Source organism: Nylanderia fulva, unplaced genomic scaffold (assembly GCF_048542155.1).
Source record: "Nylanderia fulva isolate GAGA-0341 unplaced genomic scaffold, ASM4854215v1 Scaffold13, whole genome shotgun sequence".
Taxonomy (NCBI): Eukaryota; Metazoa; Arthropoda; class Insecta; order Hymenoptera; family Formicidae; genus Nylanderia; species Nylanderia fulva.
Window position 1 is genome coordinate 2,825,262 of NW_028189518.1, and position 20,858 is coordinate 2,846,119.

The following is a 20,858-nucleotide window of genomic DNA, read 5'->3' on the forward strand; positions in this document are numbered from 1 at the left end:
TTTTTTCGATCGATGCTAAAATAAAAATTTGTCTATGTACAGATTAGTCATAACACCGTTAACAGACAGATGCTACATAACTCTGACGCAATCTCTGCATCTGATTATGGGCGGCGGCCCGGCTGGACCAGCCGGAACTGGGAAAACCGAGACCACAAAAGATTTAGGTCGAGCTCTCGGGATAATGGTCTACGTGTTCAATTGTTCCGAGCAAATGGATTACAAGTCTTGCGGTAATATATACAAGGGATTGGCGCAAACCGGTGCGTGGGGTTGTTTCGACGAATTTAACAGAATCACCGTCGAAGTGCTCTCGGTGGTTGCCGTACAAGTCAAATCGATACAGGATGCCATCCGGGACAAGAAGAAAACGTTCAATTTTATGGGCGAAATGATAGCTCTTGAGCCAACCGTCGGCATTTTTATCACTATGAATCCCGGTTATGCCGGTCGTACGGAATTGCCGGAGAATTTGAAGGCACTTTTTCGTCCCTGCGCCATGGTGGTGCCCGATTTTGAACTGATATGCGAGATTATGCTGGTAGCGGAGGGCTTTCAGGATGCCAGGGTACTTGCGAGAAAATTCATCACTTTATACACGTTGTGCAAGGAATTGTTGTCTAAGCAAGATCATTATGACTGGGGATTGAGAGCGATAAAATCGGTCTTGGTAGTCGCCGGTAGTTTGAAGAGAGGCGATCCCGGCAGACCGGAAGAGGAAGTATTAATGAGAGCTCTGCGAGACTTCAACATTCCTAAAGTAGTATCGGATGATCTGCCAGTCTTCATGGGATTGATAGCAGATTTATTCCCAGCACTGGACGTTCCCAGAAAGAGAGACGTCGAGTTTGAGAAGATGGTTAAACAAGCTGCCGCGGATCTGAGTCTACAACCGGAAGACGGTTTCATCCTCAAAGTCGTGCAGCTCGAGGAGCTGTTAGAAGTAAGACACTCCGTCTTTATCGTAGGTATAGCTGGCTCTGGAAAGACTCAAGTTTGGAAGACATTATTCAAAACTTATCACAATATGAAGAGAAAGCCGGTGTATAACGATCTCAATCCGAAGGCGGTGACGAACGACGAGCTCTTCGGCATCATCAATCCAGCGACCCGGGAATGGAAAGACGGCCTCTTCTCGGTTATCATGCGGGAACAGGCTAATCTGGGTGGCGAGAATCCGAAATGGATCGTCCTGGACGGCGACATCGATCCGATGTGGATCGAGTCTCTGAACACCGTCATGGACGACAATAAAGTTCTGACGTTAGCCAGCAACGAGCGAATCGCGCTCACCCCGGCCATGAGATTGCTCTTCGAGATCTCGAATCTGAGAACCGCCACACCCGCCACGGTCTCGCGAGCCGGTATTCTGTACATAAATCCGCAGGATTTAGGCTGGAATCCGTACGTGACGAGTTGGGTCGAAAAGCGTCCGTCGCCGAACGAAAAGTCGAATCTAGTCATGCTCTTCGACAAATACATCCCCACCTGCCTCGAGACTTTGAGAACTAGATTTAAAAAGATCACGCCCATAGCCGACATGGCGCACGTCGAGATGTTGTGTCAACTGCTTCATTGTCTCTTAAAACCGGAGCTGACGGCGCATGATTTTTACAAAGATCATTATGAACTTTATTTCGTGTTCGCCGCTGTTTGGGCCTTCGGCTCTTCCATGTTTCAAGATCAAACTGTGGATTATCGAGTGGAATTTACCAAGTGGTGGGTCAACGAATTCAAACAGGTGAGATTTCCGTCGCAAGGCACGGTGTTCGATTATTACATCGACAGTGAGACGAAGAGTTTCTTTCCTTGGACGGAACGTCTGCCAAAGTTCGAGCTGGATCCGGAGATACCTTTACAAGCTGTCTTGGTATACACGTCAGAATCTATCAGAATAAAATATTTTCTGGATCTATTGATGCCGGAGAAGCATCCTATAATGTTGGTCGGTACAGCTGGCTGTGGCAAAACCGTCCTGGTTGGCGAGAAACTTTTACAGCTTTCTGAAAATTACGCGGTCTCCAACGTGCCGTTTAATTTCTACACCTCGTCCGAGATGCTGCAGAAGATCCTGGAGAAGTCATTGGAGAAGAAAGCGGGCAGGAATTATGGTCCGCCCGGAAATAAAACTTTAGTGTATTTCATCGATGACATGAACATGCCGGAAGTGGATCCTTATGGCACAGTACAACCTCACACGTTAATTAGACAGCACCTGGATTACGGTCATTGGTATGATCGTACGAAATTATCTTTGAAGGACATTCACAATTGTCAGTATGTCAGCTGTATGAACCCGACCGCTGGATCGTTTACGATTAATCCAAGATTGCAGAGGCACTTTGCTGTCTTCGCCGTTAGTTTTCCGAATATAGACTCTTTGACGACTATATATTGCTCCATTCTGTCGCAACATTTTGCAAATATAGAGCACAGGTGAGAAATAATAAATACCAAAAAATAAATAGTCAAAGTTTCTTTATGTAACATCTGCAAAATGTAATAAAATTGTTTCGAATAATGTTGCAACTATTGAAAAAATTTTTAATTACATTATGAGATATTAATTATAATATTAATTAATAATAATATTACTTAGGTTTCCTCAAACTGTCACCGAATTATGTCCAAATATCGTGCAAGCCAGCATCCAACTGCATCACCGTTGCACTCAGATGTTTCTGCCAACAGCCGTAAAATTCCATTACATCTTTAATCTTCGCGAACTTTCCAACTGTTTTCAAGGTCTACTGTTCAGCGGCAATGAATGTTTGCAATCTTCGGTGGATTTAATTAGACTTTGGATGCACGAAACTCAACGTGTTTATGGAGACAAATTAACGGATGAAAAAGATATCGAAAGTTTCTTGAAATTACAACTCGATATTCTAAAAAAGAATGTGGAAGAGATGGACGAAGGCGCAGTTCTAGAAAAACCTAATATTTTTTGTCATTTTGCAGGTAAATTGCTAATTTTATTTGCTAAAAAATTTGTTCAAAATTAATATCTAATTTTTCAAGAGAAAATAATGTGTCTGATTTACAGAGTATATTATAAAAATAAATACTTAAATTTTGTTATTAAAAAAATTCGATGCAAAAATATATAATATTTAATAAAATGAAATAAAAATATATAATTTTTCGGATATTAATAAGAAGATTGCGATATTTAGGAGGCGTTGGAGAACCAAAATATATGGCTGTTAAAGATTGGGCGACTTTACATCGGCTATTGTCTGAAGCAATGGTCAGTTACAACGATTTAGTGGCGGCTATGAATCTGGTGCTTTTCGAGGATGCCATGATGCACGTATGTCGTGTAAATAGAATTCTAGAATCACCCAGAGGCAGTGCGCTCTTAGTGGGTGTAGGTGGTTCCGGCAAACAGAGTCTTTCACGATTAGCAGCTTTTATAAGCTCACTGGAAGTTTTTCAAGTTCAACTGAAGAAAGGCTACGGCGTAACGGATTTGAAACTGGAACTCGCTGCCCTATACTCAAAAGCAGGTTTAAAAAATATCGGCATTATGTTCTTGATGACAGATGCACAAGTACCGAACGAGCAATTTTTAGTACTTATCAACGACATGCTCGCGTCGGGAGAAGTTCCCGATTTATGTGCCGAGGACGAGGTGGAGAATATAATAGCAGGTTTGTTGATAAAATATTTTTAATAAAAAAATTAGACATTAAAATATAAAATAGTCATCTAATAAAATAATCAACAATATATATTTCTATAAAAATATTTTTTAAACCTATCAAATGTATGGCAAGTAAACATATATTAAAATATCTAAATTTTTTGTATATTAAAAAAATTAACAGGAGTTCGTAATGAAGTGAAAGGGGCAGGTATGTTGGACACGCGTGAAAATTGCTGGAAATTCTTTATCGATCGCGTCCGCCGACAGCTCAGGATAGTATTATGCTTTTCTCCGGTCGGTTCTACATTGAGAGTCAGATCCAGAAAATTTCCGGCAATCATAAACTGCACGATGATCAACTGGTTTCATGAATGGCCTCAGGAGGCATTAATGTCTGTATCGAAAAGATTTTTACAGGAACTGGAAGAGTTGCCAGAAACTTATAGGTAAATCGTAATTAAATGTTTCATTATTACGGGAAAGAAAAATTAATACATACAACATATATTTAAAATATATAATAAATGAATTAGATATATTAAGAAACATATCTTTAACAGAGAATCAGCTGCCAAGTTTATGGCTCATGCACACACCAGCGTAAATATCGCTAGTCGTCACTATTTGAGTAGTGAACGTCGGTATAATTACACAACTCCGAAATCTTTCCTAGAACAAATAAGTTTATACAGTAGATTATTAAAAACGAAAGCCTCCGAGCTACGTGCTAGAGTAGCTAGACTGGAAAACGGCTTGGACAAATTGAGATCAACAGCTGTAGAAGTGGATAAGTTGAAAAAGAAGTTGGCCGTACAAGAGGTAGAATTGCAGCAAAAGAACGATGCTGCGGATGCTCTAATTGCTATAGTTGGTGTTGAGACGGAGAAAGTACAAAAAGAAAAAGCGATAGGTTCAATATTATTAGCATTACAATAATAAAATATATAATTTTATGTACATTTGTATTATATATTTAAAATAATATAAATTATATTTAATCTGAAAATGATTTTATTTTATTACTTAGCGGACGAGGAAGAATCTAAAGTGGCCATAATAGCCGAAGAAGTTTCGAAGAAGCAAAAAGACTGCGAAGCGGATTTAATGAAGGCCGAACCTGCCTTGCTGGCTGCGCAAGAAGCTCTGAATACCTTAAACAAGGCAAATTTAACGGAATTAAAATCATTCGGCTCGCCTCCTGGCGCCGTAACGAACGTCACTGCTGCAGTCATGGTCCTTTTGGCACCAGCTGGCAAAGTACCTAAGGATCGAAGTTGGAAAGCTGCCAAGGTATTATTAAATCGACTGAAACGATTTGAGAATTTCTCTCTCGTTGTGTTTCCTCAAAATGATAAATATCAAATATATTTTTCACTTTTTTTTCTATAAAGATCGTGATGGCGAAAGTAGATACTTTTTTGGATGCCTTGATTAATTATGACAAAGAGAATATACATCCTGAAGTGATCAAAGCAATACAACCGTATCTCAAGGACTCTGAATTCGAGCCTGAATTTGTAAGATCCAAATCAGCCGCCGCAGCGGGTTTATGCGCCTGGGTGATCAATATTATCAAATTTTACGAAGTTTTTTGCGACGTAGAACCGAAACGAAAAGCACTCGCACATGCGAATGCAGAATTAGCCGCGGCTCAGGAAAAACTGAGTGGTATCAAGCGAAAAGTGGCTGTAAGTGAATAAAAAAAGACATTTCAAATTTTTTATATTTACAATACTTCAAAGAAACAAAGTTATTATATATCTGTGTTTCATGCGTGAAATTTTTCACCATTGAAATAATCCAAATAATCCGATTTTTTTAGTCCTTGGAAGAACAGTTGGCGAAATTAACGGCGGACTTTGAGCAAGCAACGGCCGAAAAATTAAAATGTCAACAGGAAGCCGATGCCACTAATTCAACAATCGCATTAGCGAATAGATTAGTCGGTGGTCTGGCGTCTGAGAACGTTCGCTGGGCCGATTCGGTAGCCAAGTGAGCTTTCAGAACGTATATTGCATCTCTCATTGTGTCGTGTTAGCAATTAAAAATTGTATAAAAATTTGCAGCTTTATGCAGCAAGCGTCGACGCTACCCGGCGATGTATTGCTGGTGACAGCTTTCATATCCTACGTCGGTTGTTTTACAAAACAATTCCGGCAGGATTTACTAAACAAGCAATGGTTACCTTTCATACGTACCGTCGAACCGACGGTCCCAATTACCGAAGGTCTGGATCCTCTTTCGCTGCTAACGGACGACACACAGATCGCCAAATGGAATAACGAGGGTTTGCCGAACGATCGAATGTCGACAGAAAATGCTACAATATTGACAAACTCCGATCGTTGGCCGTTGATGATAGATCCACAGGTATATGCGTGTAACAAAATTATCTAGAGATAAATGTAATTTAATAAAAAAAATATATATATATATATATATTTCACAGCTTCAAGGAATAAAATGGATTAAAGAAAAATACGGAGACGAGCTGAAAGTAATTAGATTAGGTCAACGTGGTTATTTGGATGTGATCGAGTTATCTTTGGCAAATGGATCTACAGTTCTGTTGGAGAACATTGGAGAGACTGTAGATCCTGTTCTGGATCCTCTACTTGGCCGAAATTTAATCAAGAAGGGTCGAGCCATTAAGATCGGCGATAAAGAGGTGGAATACAATTCTATGTTCAGATTGCTGCTACACACGAAGTTGGCTAATCCCCATTACAAGCCGGAAATGCAAGCGCAAACCACGTTGATTAATTTTACGGTAACGAGGGATGGCTTGGAGGATCAATTGCTTGCGGAAGTAGTTAAGGCAGAGAGACCAGATTTGGAGGAGTTGAAGGCAGAGCTTACCAGGCAACAGAATGACTTTAAGATTACTCTCAATAGTCTCGAGGATTCACTTCTTTCGAGGTATAAATTAGTGCTTCGTCGTTAAACAATTGACAAATTTATTTACATATCATTTAAAATGTAAGATTCGTATAAAAAATATAATAAATTATATTTAAAACATTTTTTATATAGATTCTATTTATCATCGTATGAAAAAATACATTTTAAAAATAATTATAATATTTCTCATATATATAAATGTGCATGATACACAGTTATTTTTAATTATTTATAAATAATATTTGTTTGTCTATAATGGATAAAAAAAGGAAAAGTATATATTTGTCGATATTTAAAAATCTACAATATATCTAACAATTAATTTTAATGAATTATGTTACTTATCATTATCATAGATTATCGTCAGCTGGTAGCAATGTCCTCGAAGATACATCTCTCGTGGAGAATTTGGAGACCACGAAGCGTACTGCCGCAGAGATCGAGTCCAAGGTTACAGAGGCTCGCGGTACAAGTCGAGAGATCGACGCAGCTCGAGAATTATATCGACCAGCTGCAGCAAGGGCCTCCTTATTATATTTTATTCTGAATGATCTGAATACTATTAATCCTATCTATCAATTTTCGTTGAAGGCGTTCAGCGTCGTCTTCCAGAAAGCGATCTTGAAGGCTGATCCCGCGCCCGATGTCGCGGGCAGAGTGCAAAATCTGATTGAATGCATCACATATTCTGTCTTCATGTACACTAGCAGGGGTCTCTTCGAGTGCGACAAGCTAATCTTCGCCTCGCAAATGGCATTTCAAATTTTATTGGTGAGAAACGAAGTTACAGCTAGCGAGTTGGACTTTCTTCTAAGATTTCCTATAACGCCACACGTCACCTCGCCCGTCGATTTTCTCACCAATACCAGCTGGGGTGGCATAAGAAGCCTCTCTACGAGAGAAGAGTTTCGGTGCGTAGGATGAGAAACTGTTATTCCATTGTTGCGCTTTACTTTCTACCTACCGTCTTGCTTGTTTGAAGGAATCTGGATCGGGACATCGAGAGTTCCGCCAAACGTTGGAAAAAGTTCGTAGAGTGCGAATGCCCAGAGCGCGAGAAGTTTCCTCAAGAGTGGAAAAATAAAACGGCTATACAACGTCTATGCATGTTGAGAGCTCTGAGACCGGACAGGATGACGTATGCCATTGCTGCGTTTATCGAGGAAAAGCTCGGTCCGAGATATATTGAGGCGAGAACGGTGGAATTTGCAAAATCCTATGAGGAAACTAGCCCGGGTACTCCTATTTTCTTCATTTTATCGCCCGGAGTTAATCCATTAAAGGTGATTATGTAATATCTTCTCTTACTGCTATTTTATGAATAACATTTTTTAAAGCACTTTCAATAATTCTGTGTATGTGTGATATATTTAAAAGGTTTCTTTTAATACCATTTAAATATATAATAGACACACTGTAAGATTAATACGATAAATATTATAAATATAATATAAATACAATAACTATTATATTGAGATATGTTTTATAAAATATTAAGAACAAGATATAAGGAACCCCCAAAAAATATGATATATCGGAATATTAGGATGTTGAAGACTTGGGTCGACGCCTTGGGTTTACATCGGATGATCAAAACTTCCATAACGTATCCCTTGGTCAAGGACAAGAAACGGTGGCCGAACAAGCTATAGACATAGCAGCCAAAAATGGTCACTGGGTGGTGCTACAAAATATACATTTGGTAAAAAAATGGCTTCCGTTGTTGGAGAAGAAATTGGAAGTAGCTGCGGAAGGATCTCATCCCGATTACAGAATGTTTATGAGCGCAGAACCGGCTAGTACAGCAGCCGGCCATATAATACCTCAAGTAGGAATGTTTTTCAATGTTAAATTATATTAATAATTATATTATAATTTATATATAATTAAATTTCTTAAATTTATCAAACTTAGCTTTATATAATTATAAAGTATAATTTATAAAGATACATATATAATCTCTTATACACTTCAACAATCTATTCATAATATATATATTTTACTCTAAAAAAAGATGTACTTTTTTATAATGATTTTTAGGGTATTCTGGAATCGTCAATTAAAATTACAAACGAACCACCGACTGGCATGCAAGCTAATTTACATAAAGCTCTAGACAATTTTACTCAAGAAACTTTAGAAATGTGTACTAAAGAAGCTGAGTTCAAAGCGATTTTATTTTCTTTGTGCTACTTCCACGCTGTCGTCGCGGAGCGTCGTAAATTCGGACCCCAAGGTTGGAATAAAATATACCCCTTCAATGTAGGAGATCTGAACATCAGTGTCAGTGTGCTATATAATTATTTAGAAGCAAGTCCGAAAGTACCTTGGGAAGATTTAAGGTTAATATTATTATATTAATAATTAAAATAAAAAATAATTGCACAAAATTATCCAAAATCAATTACCTATATATATATTTATAAAATTAAAATATATGTAAAAAATATTTATAAAGAATTTTTATAATTGAAATATAAAAAAATAGTTATTAAAAATTTATATATATATATAAGCATAACTTAATTGAAAAAAAGTCATTCTGAAAAAATTGAACACAATATCCAATATCTTCGAAAAGGTATCTTTTCGGAGAAATTATGTACGGTGGCCATATAACAGACGACTGGGACAGAAGACTTTGCGTGTCTTATCTTGAAGAATTAATGCAGCCTGACTTGATTGATGGAGAACTGCAACTGGCACCGGGTAAACTAAATGCGCGAATTCAGTCGTTTCGATATTAAATGAAAATTCATTGCGTGAATATTTCATATGAATTTTTCATGAATGTTACTTGATATTTCAAGGTTTCGCCGCGCCTCCTAATACAGATTTGATCGGTTATCATACGTATATCGACGAAGCTATACCACCGGAATCTCCGTATTTATACGGATTACATCCGAACGCGGAAATTGGTTTTCTGACGATGACGGCTGAGAACTTATTCAGAACAGTATTCGAAATGCAACCCCGAGATACTGGTAGCTCAGGAGGACAAACCATTACCAGAGAGGAGAAGGTTGTTATATTCGCAATAATTAAAAATTACACACCAACTAAATGAGCAATATTTTATTTTTTAAGATTCATTTTATTATATTCGTTTTTTTAGAAATCTAATAAAATAAATGATTCTCTCGTTTTATTTCGCAGGTGAAACAAGTATTGGACGAGATAATAGAGAAACTACCCGAGGAGTTTAACATGACGGAAATAATGGGAAAGGTAGAGGAACGAACACCTTACGTGATCGTCGCTTTTCAAGAATGCGAAAGGATGAATAATCTGACGACTGAGATTAAACGATCGTTGCGCGAGCTGGATCTGGGTCTCAAGGGCGAACTTACCATAACATCAGACATGGAGGACTTGGAGAACGCGCTGTTCTTCGATCAAGTTCCGCCTGTTTGGGCCAGCAGGGCTTATCCGTCTTTGTCGGGCCTAACTGCTTGGTTCGTCGATCTGCTGCTGAGAATCAGAGAGCTAGAAACATGGTCCACAGATTTCGTTGTATGTATTATAGAGACAGAGTAGATGAGATAAATAAGGCCCATTTATTGACCGTTTAAGTGCAAAAAAGAACAGTTATTTTTTATTTACAAAAGCAATATAAAATAAAATTGATGACAAATAATTCCTTCGCGCGTATCAGAGTTCTCTGTAATATACATTTATTTTGCAAGTAAATAGAACTAGAAATTATAATAAAGTTGTTTATTTAAAAATACACAGGAAGAGTTTTCTCTTAGAATTTACCCTGAAAATCATGATATTGGAAGAATTTTATAAGAGTTTCTCTGATTAATACTTACCACACAAAAATATTAATATCTACCACAATAAGATATAGAATATGTTCGATTAAATTTACTATGCGCATAGTAATATTTTATTGTGATAAATATTAATCAGAGAAACTCTTATAAAATTTTTCCAATATTATATTGTCCCATGATTACCATGATTTTCGGGATAAATTCTAAGAGAAAATTCTTTCCGTGTACCAATCTATTGTCGGGACTTGCGCGAGCCCCTAATTTATTTCTGATTATTCATTTTTAAAAACGTCAGTTTCTTTCCAATTAAAAGTTATACATAGTTATTTATCCAATTGATAATTGATATGATAATTAACGTCAAAAGGTATATTAATAAAATAAAAATATATCGATATGGTCAGTAAGTGCGTCAGGGTGAGAAAGTGGGCCGTTTACCTCAATTCGCGTTTGAAGAATACGTGCGAAAAATGAATCATCTCTCTTTTTAGTTGCCGGCGTCCGTGTGGCTCGCCGGCTTCTTTAATCCTCAATCGTTACTCACCGCCATCATGCAATCGACGGCGAGGAGGCACGAGTTACCACTCGACAAAATGTGCCTACAGTGCGACGTGACCAAGAAGAACAAGGAGGAGTTCACGTGAGTAGGAAAGATAATTAGACGGAAGTTGAAGTTTCACGATAAGCTCGCGCGCGCGCGCGCGCGCTCGCGAGGGCAGAATAGTTATCAGTCGTTAACTTAATTCGTCGTACAACATCGAGCCGAGGAGTGACTTCCTTCCCGATTCGTTCGTGTTAGGTCGGCACCGAGGGACGGGGCCTACGTTCACGGAATATTTATGGAAGGCGCGCGATGGGACGTCCAAACAGGAATCATCGTCGACTCCAGGCCTAAGGAATTATATCCAGCGATGCCCGTGATTAATGTACGCGCGATCACGCAGGACAAACAGGATTTGAGGAACATGTACGAGTGTCCGGTATACAAGACACGCATGCGGGGCCCGACATATGTGTGGACCTTCAATTTGAAGACCAAGGACAAACCGGCCAAATGGACATTAGCCGGTGTTGCACTCCTGTTGCAAACTTAAACAAAATAATTGTTCTTAGTTTAGCAGTTAGTTAATAGAATAATTGCTTCAATCAATAAGACAAGCATAATTGTACCTGAAAGAAAATATATCGTTACTCATTTCTCTGTCTATCACTAATGTAACAAAAAATATGATACAGAGACTAGATATAAAGTTATTCATTATTAAGGCAATGTAAATTTAATTAGAGTGCATGATTAAATAAAACCAGGCTCCATTGGAAGAATAATCGATGTATTCTCGTTTCAATATTAACATTTAAAAAATATCTCTCTTAAAGCTAATATTACATATTTTACATGCAAAGTAATTGTTTAGCTATTATCGCTTTTACACATACATGAAGTTGATCTCTTACTATCCCAAAATGATGATACATTTTGCGTGAAATATATCCGTAATTACGGCGTATAAAGAAGAGAACGAATCGACAGCAAATCCCAAAACGGTCGATCGAAGGTGGGATACTTCGAGGTCGACTAATCGACCGAGAGTTAATAAAACGTAAGAGGAGAAACGATGCGAGGTCTCCAAGGAGTATATCCGGCCCGTTTCACGAACCGGCGCTCAGTTTTCCGCGACAGGGAAAAAGAAGAAATTATCCGTCATTCGTCGAAATGGGAGGCCTCCCTGAAGACGTTGGGGATCAATACCCCGTATCCCGGAGTAAACAAAAGCCGATGTCTATCTAGCTACAAAGTGTCGGCCAATTTAATTTAGTGTCGATTCCCGAGATACGGGCAGAAAAAAAAAGATACGAGACACATCCGTACAGAACACAAAGGTTTTAGTATCAGCCCGATATCAAAATTACATTGAGTCAGGGGAATAAATTAAATTTTCGCTCGCTTCAATTTATGTCTTTGAAGTATTCTCAAAATGAAAAATTTATTAAGTATATGAAGAGAATATCAGAAATAACGAAAGATACTCGACATTTTATTGTCAAATTTTTTTACAAAATTGTAAAGCAAAGCGATCCAAATTTACGCGATAAAGAAAATTGAAAAAAATCTGTTTAGATAATTAAATCGTAAAGAAGTTAAAAATATTCATACAATTATAGAATTCTTTATCTGTATTATTATGTTTCTCATTGTCAGTGAGAAAAAATTACAAATTTGCGTTTGTTTAAATTGCAAATTTAACAAACGAAGCTTGATTTATACGAGCGCTGATTGAATTAAATAATTTTTTCCATAGATTTTGGAAGCAGTATTATTGCTGCGTTTTGATTATCCTAATGGCTCAAATATACACAGCGGCAAAAACTAATAGTACGATCTGCGCAAAGTCAACTCATGAATTCTATCGAAAAGGGGAAAAAATGATCGTCCCTTTGACGGTTCCCCGTGATTGGCTCTTGGACACCCTCTCCGTGATATGTGGCGGATCGATCGGCATCCGTGCACTGGCTTCAATCACGGTTTTCATTAAGCCGCGCTGGACGGTTGTGGAGGATAAAAGCGGCTCGAATAGCTGATGTTACGCGTGTCAGGCGAAACGGAACAAAGCTTTTGGTTTCAGGACTTGCGGCGTTTCTGATATGAACTTGGAAAGAAACTTCGACGCCTAATTGGGCATCAGCCGTTCATTAGGCGATATCTTAAAATTTGCTTTGTTATCAAAGAAAGAAAATCAAAGTAGAAGGAAAGAAATAAAATCTCCTGAAATCTTGTCGACTTATTTCAAAATATATAACAAACAATTTAATTATATATCAATTTTTAATATTAATTTAATGTAATAAATATTACTGTAATTAATAAATTGATCAAATAAATCATTTACAAGACAGTAGTAAATTTGATAAATGGATTGTTAGACACAATCGTAGAATGTAATAAAAGTAAAAAAAGAGTACTCATTTGAATATTCAAATAAATATTCCACGCCTTGAAATGATTAATAAATATCTTAAAGAGGGAAATTTGTCATAACGAATCCGATAAGAACCAGATAACGAAGGTTCTTGAAATAAGAAGCTTCGAAAAGAATCAAAGTCACACATTGACAAAGATTTCATATACCAACAGGTAGTCTTTCCTTTCAAGGCCTCCGATCTTCGATCCGTTCGCGACAACCAGTTTCATTCAACGAAATCTCACCGTTAATGAGTCTGTTTGATGTTAGGATTATGTACAATGTCACATTGGCTGGCGCAGTCGTGACAGACGAGAATGTTAATGAACGTTCGTTCGTTAGCATGACAAATCGGTTGTCAGTGCGACGCGTCCCTTTTATTTTTACGAAGCGATCGAACATATTGACAGTCAAGTTAATTGAAAATCGATAAATTTCCCAGCTGATGGACTCTGTGACTGGAGCCACGATGAATGAATTTTTTATATCATTCTGTGATTTTTCTGTGATGCAAAATGTATTGCAACGCAATAATTCAAGGTCAACTAAACAAGCATTATTTAGATAGAAAAACAGCAAAGTATAACAATTTCGTAGATATTAAAATTGCTCTATTTCGTTGTATAATACACGAGTATAAAGCTTTTTTAAAGCTTTATTTTATTTTAATAACTCTTTTTATATTACATTGTACGTTGTATAATATTGTTGGAAAGTTTGTCTGCTTTGTTATTCGACAAAAATTCGCATAATGGTATTGTTTAGGATAAGGTCCGCGGTCACATACCGTTCTCTGTACGAGGGGGAGTTAATGGTTCCTTTGTTTCGTCCGGGCGAGAGACTTCCATTTTTCATCGGCATCGGTGCGGCTGGGACCGCACCGTTCTTCTTTAATCGGGTTAATCATTTTTGAAGGACCGACCACAGGTGACGGTGCGTCATACTCCTCGTGACCGTGATATTAAAAGACGTCAGGCATTCGTAGGCCCGGCTAGAATTAAATTTCTCAGGCGAGGGAAACAGCTTAGACAGTCGCCCTGCTCGCAGAGGAATAATGAAACGTCTCGAAAGCTGTCGCGCAATTTGTTTTGCATACGGATGACATTTTTCACTTCGTAGAAGAATGGCCTGACGTTTATCTCCTATAAGTTCTACGTTTCAAATATCATTTTTTGATAGAAAAATTTGCTTGCGCGCTTCTCTTTCAAAAATTATCTCCTTCGAGCAGGAACAGACTACGGAAAAATGCACAAAAGTTGATTGTATATATAAAAAGTACGTTTAAAAAAATGGTATTATCATGCGTGTGTCAAAACCGTAATGGAGAGACTCGTGATAAATAAAATGCATTTTATTGTGACGCATAAAGTCTAAAAATATTTTCAGTTATCCCTTTTTATCTACCAGCTTGATCCGAGCAGACTTCACCGAGAATAAGTCCCGATAAAAATTCTCCACGTACAATACACGTACAGAGATACTCGAGACTCGTTGATACAGTCGCACGTGTCAGATATAATTCTTCGTTTCAGCTTCTATAAATTTTCTCGTTAATATTTTGCCAACGGGACACATACACGGAATGTATCTTATTCAAGGACGCGCGATATATCGCGCACGTTCCTCTTTCAAGCGTCGTCTTCCTCGAGTAAGAATAGAATGCGGAAAAATGTGTGCACACAAAAGTTGATTGTATATAAAAAAAATTAAAGAAAGATTGTATAATCCTGTTCACGTCGGAAATATCGATCGAGCTACGAGATATGACAACCCGGCGGTATATCGAGGGTATTAATTAAACATTTGCGAAGGACAAGTTTAAACAGTAGGTAGATGGATCGTCGAATGGCCGACATAGCCAACTAGAGAGACCTTTGAGCACCGACTTCGGCTCGGAAGATCTGTAAACCAATTAGTAACGCCTCGTCGATACGGAGGGCTAAGTCGTCCTAACCAGATCGTTCGGCTAAACTGCTTACTTGATTACGACGTTAGTTAGTGTCACTGTAGCCGCCTGTCCACATCGCTGATACCCCCTAAATTCCGATCACGTATAGAGAACCGCCAATTTTTGGCGCTCCGACTGTCACGCAATCGCACGCAAACGCAATTTTACCGAGCAAAATTCATTTTCCTAGCTGCAGCAAATTTATACGTCGCAATATTTTCTCTCGAATCGATATAATTCGCTAATTCGCGCTGTAATTAAACTTTAATACTAAAGAATATGCGTACAAGTACTGTATATGCATACTTAAAAAAATAATATTATTTAGATTGTATAAAGTTAAATAAATTATGTCAAATGAGAAAATTGGATAAAAAGTTTAATCAGGCGCAAATCATGATATATAGCTCTGCAAAAAATATTTTAAAATGGGGAAAAGCAAAGCACGAGAAAAATTTGCTTATGTACACACATTCTCGGCTGTAAATATCCTTTTATTAAGCCGTATAGAATGCATCATAGAATGTGGCATAATAGTAAGAATATAGGGGAGAACTTATAAACTCCGGAATTGTAAACTCCTGGCTATATTGCGAACGTATCCCGACGAGGGTCACTCGATATACGCGGAGAGAGTTCCCAGCGTACGTGCGTTCACGCATCCCTCGGGAGATTACAACAAAAACGCGGGGGAAGACGATACACAGAGGGGCGGCTACCAAATTCGAACTACGTGTATCTGAACCAGATATTTTTTTCACCCTAGGCGAATGCGCAGAGAGCGTTATTGCCTTATTAAATTCAAAAATTACTTTTTTTTCTAATAGCATTGCATATTCACGCAGCGTTATTTTAATAGCTCTTATATGTGCTACTATCATAATTGACTGCAATTATATTAATGTATGTATATAATTATTTCAAAAATTATTTTGTTTAAAAATAGTATTGCATATTCATGCAGCGTCATTTTTAAAAGCTCTTATACCATATATGCTACTATTATAATTGACTGCAATTATATTAATGTGCATAATTATTTTATTGACGTGTATATATATTATATATGAATGCGAAAATTTCTATATGTTGATACAGAATTTCTAAAAATTAGAATTTAATAGTTAACTAGGATATTCATGTAATTTTCTTCCGAATCTTACGGCAAAAATTGCGATGACCAGTTGTTGTATTATGTGTTACGTAAACCTATACGAGATACTTTTCCCCCTATTGAAATACACTCGGGACACGGCGAGTTATTCGAGCCTTGCCAAACAGTGGTCGGTTCGATTGTATACTTTGCTTTTCTTCGCCAGTCTCTCTTTCTCTTCTGTATTTAGGAGGGTTTTAGTATTGTCTTAATTAGAGGCAGCAGGTTTAATTATGCTGGTTATTTGATCTACTATGACGCGATATGTATTGTTTGCGCTTTAATCATATTTTTCTCAACAATAGAAAACGATCGTTTATATCTTTGTGCCATAAGCCGAAACAAATTTTTTCAACAACGTTTTTTTCGTTTTAATAAAAGACGTTTTAATTTCAGGACGCTTCTGTAGTCGCTATTTTCGTTTCGCATTGTCACCGATGTTTTTCACTTTCAGCTGTGTCCACACAAGTAGAAATTCAAATACTCGACGTATTTGCCGATGCTCTCTGTGTGTCTTTCTCTCTCGAAGCTCCATTAATGCTGACAACGGAAATTTTAAATCGCTTGCTTTTTTACCCACGCAAATATCGCTTGGTTTTAAGAGTTTTAATTTGGTACACCGTTTCCGATACGAATTCTATTATCTTTCTCCGTATGTATTTTTTGTAGTCTTGACTAATGACGCGATTATCTGCTTCTTTTCTTGCAGGTACGTTAAGAGTATTTTACTTTTCACAAAATTATATTGAACTTCTTTTTTTTTGTAATAGAAAGAATAACAGTTATTTCAATACACGTGTCAAAGGCACTATACATGGCAATGAATTTATGTTAAATTTATGCTGAACACATATGCGAGAAAGACGGTTATTCTTTGCAAAAGAATCGGCTGCCGATTCATCAAATAATTTGCAATTTAAAATTGTCACGTATTTTGGAATGTATTGTAATTTATTTTCAACATATACAGTAGCGCAAAATATTCGCGATATTATGTAAATTGTCTCACGTTACAAAGATAGATGAGTCACCGCGCAGACAGGTGTTAAATATTTTTTGCGCGTCGATTTCTTTGCGCAAAACTGTGCAATCTCTCTGTAATAATCAATTCGATAATTGCAGCCTCGTTATCACGAAGAGTCGCGAAACCTCGGAGTCTCTTTTACGCGTTTTACTCGGCAGTATACAGCAATATCGCGGAGGAAATATCGCGCGCGCTAATATTTGCGCTTCGACGGCTTCGAATCCACAGCCTGAGGGGTCCTTGGAGGCAGAACGCTTATCGTTAATGCGATTAAGTCGATGCGTGATTCATTCCGCGTCGAAACTCTAATAATACCGTGAGGAAAGGCACGTGTTATCGGTTCTGATACAGAACTAACCGGCCCACCGATCCATCTTCCGAGAACGACGTTTGAATTTCTTTCACGATCGTTTCTCTTCTCACTCTCCTTTTTCTCTCTCTTTTCCATGAATCGCTAAGTACTGTTACACACGAGCATATGGCTAAGATCTAGATAATTAGCTTCCCCAATGGATCATTTCATCGTGCAATATACACTTCCTACAAAACTCGTTGAACTTTGTTTAACTTGTTCTCGATTCTTTTTATATAGTCTTTTAGGTATTTCTGGTTAGGGAACATATAATAAAATTAATTGATGAACATATAATAATCATTCAGCTTATCAATCAGTAATTAAACGGTTGAAGTGACATTTCATCAAATCTATACCTTGGATGTATAAAACGAGCCGAACGAGTTTGTGTGTCTTCATGTGCGCAAGAGGATGCAATATGTTTAAATCTAGATAATTAGCTTTCCCATATGGATTATTTTACTGTGCACTATACACTTTCTACAAAACTCATTGAACTTTGTTTAACTTGTTCTCGACATTATTTTATTATATTATATCAATGGCAATGTATTTTCTAATGAAAAATTCAGATCCCTTTTTTATAGGCTTCCAACAACTTAAAATAAATTTCTTTCACGACATTCTAGGTATTTCTAGTTAGGGAACATATAACAATCATTCAGCTTATCAATCAATAATTAAACGGTTGAAGTGACATTTCATCAAATCTATACCTCGGATGTATAAAACGAACCAAACGAGTTTGTGTATCTTATGTGCGCAAGAGGATGCAATATGTTTAAATCTAGATAATTAGCTTCCCCATATGGATTATTTTACTGTGCACTATACACTTTCTACAAAACTCATTGAACTTTGTTTAACTTGTTCTCGACATTATTTTATTATATTATATCAATGACAATGTATTTTCTAATGAAAAATTCAGATCTCTTTTTTATAGACTTCCAACAACTTAAAATAAATTTCTTTCACGACATTCTAGGTATTTCTAGTTAGGGAACATATAACAATCATTCAGCTTATCAATCAATAATTAAACGGTTGAAGTGACATTTCATCAAATCTATACCTCGGATGTATAAAACGAGCCAAACGAGTTTGTGTATCTTCATGTGCGCAAGATGATGCAATATGTTTAAATCTAGATAATTAGCTTTCCCATATGGATTATTTTACTGTGCACTATACACTTTCTACAAAACTCATTGAACTTTGTTTAACTTGTTCTCGACATTATTTTATTATATTATATCAATGACAATGTATTTTCTAATGAAAAATTCAGATCCCTTTTTTATAGACTTCCAACAACTTAAAATAAATTTCTTTCACGACATTCTAGGTATTTCTAGTTAGGGAACATATAACAATCATTCAGCTTATCAATCAATAATTAAACGGTTGAAGTGACATTTCATCAAATCTATACCTCGGATGTATAAAACGAGCCAAACGAGTCTGTGTGTCTTCATTTGCGCAAGAGAATGCAATATATTTAAATCTAGATAATTAGCTTCCCTATATGGATTATTTTACTGTGCACTATACACTTTCTACAAAACTCATTGAACTTTGTTTAACTTGTTCTCGAGATTATTTTATTATATTATATCAATGACAATGTATTTTCTAATGAAAAATTCAGATCCCTTTTTTATAGACTTCCAACAACTTAAAATAAATTTCTTTTACGACATTCTAGGTATTTCTAGTTAGGGAACATATAACAATCATTCAGCTTATCAATCAATAATTAAACGGTTGAAGTGACATTTCATCAAATCTATACCTCGGATGTATAAAACGAGCCAAACGAGTTTGTGTATCTTTATGTGCGCAAGAGGATGCAATATGTTTAAATCTAGATAATTAGCTTCCCCATATGGATTATTTTACTGTGCACTATACACTTTCTACAAAACTCATTGAACTTTGTTTAACTTGTTCTCGACATTATTTTATTATATTATATCAATGACAATGTATTTTCTAATGAAAAATTCAGATCTCTTTTTTATAGACTTCCAACAACTTAAAATAAATTTCTTTCACGACATTCTAGGTATTTCTAGTTAGGGAACATATAACAATCATTCAGCTTATCAATCAATAATTAAACGGTTGAAGTGACATTTCATCAAATCTATACCTTGGATGTATAAAACGAGCCAAACGAGTCTGTGTGTCTTCATTTGCGCAAGAGAATGCAATATATTTAAATCTAGATAATTAGCTTCCCTATATGGATTATTTTACTGTGCACTATACACTTTCTACAAAACTCATTGAACTTTGTTTAACTTGTTCTCGATATTATTTTATTATATTATATCAATGACAATGTGTATTTTCTAATAAAAAATTCAGATCTCTTTTTTATACACTTCCAACAACTTAAAATAAATTTCTTTCACGACATTCTAGGTATTTCTAGTTAGGCAACATATAACAATCATTCAGCTTATCAATCAATAATTAAACGGTTGAAGTGACATTTCATCAAATCTATACCTCGGATGTATAAAACGAGCCAAACGAGTCTGTGTGTTTTCATGTGCGCAAGAGGGTGCAACAATGCCGATGCAATAGGCTGCATCCGACGCGTGCGGGAGGAGATATTTTTCGGTCGCCCGCTTTTTAATCCCCGATGTTTCGCGATCCGACCTGTCCCCGAAATACGCGGATTTATGCGAGCGCGGCTGTATATGTATGTATATGCATACGAGAATATATATATGCAATGGACGCTTTTAAATTCCGTCGATCGCCCATTGAAAACCGGATCGGACCCCGTTAACCCTAGCGGCCCGCACGTTATTCTCGTGCGTTATCGCGTCCCACCGGGAAACAAGGACGCGCGATCCCGGGATTATTCGAGAGTCTAAACCGACATCGAGACAATAATGTCGGGATTACATCAAGCTTGACGAGAGAGCTTCTCTTACCGTCACTCGTGCTGAAGTGCGCGACTTTAAGCACGTCCAGTCCAGACCAGATTTCGACGATTCTCGTTTCATTTGTACGATGTGCGTGTGCTATTGGAAATAATATCTCGCATTTTTTTTATCTACTTTTCACAG

At 37.0% G+C, this 20,858-nt stretch overlaps 1 protein-coding gene and 1 long non-coding RNA gene across 2 annotated transcripts in view; one reads left to right on the forward strand and one right to left on the reverse strand.

Annotated features, from left to right (window-relative positions):
* Positions 1 to 11,635, forward strand: part of Dhc93AB (Dynein heavy chain at 93AB) — a 28,521-nt gene extending 16,886 nt beyond the window's left edge. The window contains 19 exon segments of the mRNA XM_085479733.1: positions 43 to 2,436; positions 2,600 to 2,961; positions 3,177 to 3,653; positions 3,831 to 4,112; positions 4,218 to 4,559; positions 4,677 to 4,939; positions 5,041 to 5,337; positions 5,472 to 5,641; positions 5,716 to 6,019; positions 6,099 to 6,568; positions 6,907 to 7,461; positions 7,533 to 7,833; positions 8,097 to 8,378; positions 8,591 to 8,892; positions 9,132 to 9,259; positions 9,361 to 9,575; positions 9,710 to 10,066; positions 10,824 to 10,972; positions 11,132 to 11,635. Coding sequence (XP_085335859.1) covers positions 43 to 2,436; positions 2,600 to 2,961; positions 3,177 to 3,653; positions 3,831 to 4,112; positions 4,218 to 4,559; positions 4,677 to 4,939; positions 5,041 to 5,337; positions 5,472 to 5,641; positions 5,716 to 6,019; positions 6,099 to 6,568; positions 6,907 to 7,461; positions 7,533 to 7,833; positions 8,097 to 8,378; positions 8,591 to 8,892; positions 9,132 to 9,259; positions 9,361 to 9,575; positions 9,710 to 10,066; positions 10,824 to 10,972; positions 11,132 to 11,426 — 7,945 coding nt within the window. The 3' untranslated portion in view covers positions 11,427 to 11,635.
* The window catches only part of LOC114932408 (uncharacterized), a 123,421-nt gene that overhangs the window by 30,802 nt on the left and 71,761 nt on the right, over positions 1 to 20,858 (reverse strand). The gene's annotated exons all lie outside the window — the stretch shown is intronic.